Source organism: Bison bison, unplaced genomic scaffold, assembly GCF_000754665.1.
Source record: "Bison bison bison isolate TAMUID 2011002044 unplaced genomic scaffold, Bison_UMD1.0 scf7180017864518, whole genome shotgun sequence".
NCBI classification, from domain to species: domain Eukaryota; kingdom Metazoa; phylum Chordata; class Mammalia; order Artiodactyla; family Bovidae; genus Bison; species Bison bison.
This window is the reverse complement of record NW_011495071.1, coordinates 3,558,665-3,560,337: the sequence shown is the minus strand read 5'-3', so window position 1 is coordinate 3,560,337 and position 1,673 is coordinate 3,558,665. Positions and strand designations below refer to the sequence as shown.

Genomic DNA, 1,673 nt, shown 5'->3' with positions numbered 1-1,673 from the left:
CTCCTCCTCCCACTCTGAGCACTGGCCTGTTCTACCATACGACATGTATTAGCAGTCCCTCAAGGGACAGAGCCCCCATCTTGGAATCCAAGTGTCTTCAATTTTTCTTTTTTTAATTAATTAATTAGGCTGCCCGAGGTCTTAGTTGCAGGATGTGGGATCTTAAATCTTCATTGCAACATGCAGGATCTTCAGGTGGAGCATGTGGGATCTAGTTCCCTAACCAGGGATTGAACCCGGACCCTCTGCATTGGGAGTGCAGAGTCTTAGCCACTGGACCACCAGGGAAGTCCCTGTCTTCAGTTTTTCTTGAAGTCCACCCAGCATAGTATGTTGTCTCCCCTCTGGGTCTCAGTATCTGTACCAGAAGTTCCTGCCCTTCACCCCGACTCCTTCACTTGGCTTACTCTTGGTCACCCTTTCACCAATTTGCTCCCTACTTCCCTCAAAAAGTCTTTCCCATGTGTCCCATCCCTGCCCAGACGGGGTAAGGTGGGGTTCACTGGACAGCGAAGGAAAACAATTCTCTAGCTCTTTCAGAAATCCTTATGCCATCTTATCACATCCTGTGACAAGGTCTCTACAAGGTCAGCCAAGCTTAAAAAACACACAAGCTCGCTCACATGGTTATTTACTAAGGGTATTCATGTTATACCTTTTGGGTGTCACAGAAACCCTGGGGAGAGGTGTGATGATTTCCATTTCAGAGATGGGGAAACTGAGGTTCTGAGATATTAGGTGCCCACCTAAAGTCACAAGAGCAAGTTGAATCAGAGAGCCAAGGATCAAAATCCATGCGTGTGCTTTCCATTTCAAGGGGCAGGGCTGCAGGATTAGCAGGCATGGGGAGGGAGTTGGAGACTGAGCTCAGAAGGTGGGCAGTCCGAATTGCCTAAAATCAGAGAGCGGGAAGGGTCCTTCCCACTTTATTCCACGCAACCCTGAAGGAGCCCAGAAGGAAGGAGACGCAGCTTTCTTTCTCTGGCCCAATTCTTTTTCCCAGCCTGGGGCCATTAGTGGAATACATTATAAACCTTTCTGGGAGAAGCATCCCAATTGACCTGGCGATCATCTGCCAGCAAGCGTTAGAAGTGAAGCTGGTGAAATGGAGAGAAATACAATCGAGGTGGCAGAGGGATGGCCCCAAGCCCGCTCCCCGCCCCCAACCCGCTCCTCCAAGCCTCTGCCTCTAGTCCCCTCTCCGGGCCACCAGGAAGAACAGCCCTGTGTAGTCAGAGCGGTTATCCAAATGGGTCTCAGCGGCCCGAGTGACCTTCTCCAGCTTCTCAATGATGAAGCCAGCCTCCTGCAGGGCCTCCCGCAGGAATTTCTCATTCAGGGGCAGAGTGGAGAACCTCTTGTCCCCCACCATGAAGAAGGTGGTCTCGAAGCCCCCGCTCAGCACCAGATGGCCCCCGAGCCGGAGCAGGGTCCTGAGATGGCGCAGGGCATCCCGGCAGGCCTGCGGGGTGGGGCAGGCAGCCTCAAGACACAGGGAGGAGATGAGGCCGTCGGCGGGGGGCAGGACCGCGGGCTCCAGGGGCCGTTCTTTCAGGACATCACACTTGAGCACCTGGGTGACAGTTCTCCTTACGCGCTCCTCCTTCTCGGCCCACTTATCTCTGGAGAGGCAGGAAGAAAGAGAAAGAGACCGGCTGGGTCATGCTCACCAT

The 1,673-nt window shown here is 53.4% G+C and overlaps 1 protein-coding gene and 1 non-coding gene across 2 annotated transcripts in view; both read right to left on the bottom strand.

Moving 5' to 3' along the window:
• Nucleotides 1–215: 215 nt before the first annotated feature.
• Nucleotides 216–288, bottom strand: TRNAG-CCC. Its single transcript has one exon. It is a non-coding gene; the product is annotated as a tRNA-Gly (tRNA).
• Nucleotides 289–614: 326 nt separating this feature from the next.
• Nucleotides 615–1,673, bottom strand: part of LOC104981327 (nicotinamide N-methyltransferase-like) — a 5,717-nt gene continuing 4,658 nt past the window's right edge. Inside the window, exon 3 of the mRNA XM_010830361.1 lies at nt 615–1,622. Within this exon, the coding sequence (XP_010828663.1) occupies nt 1,190–1,622 (433 nt within the window). The 3' untranslated portion in view covers nt 615–1,189. The remainder of the gene's footprint in view (nt 1,623–1,673) is intronic.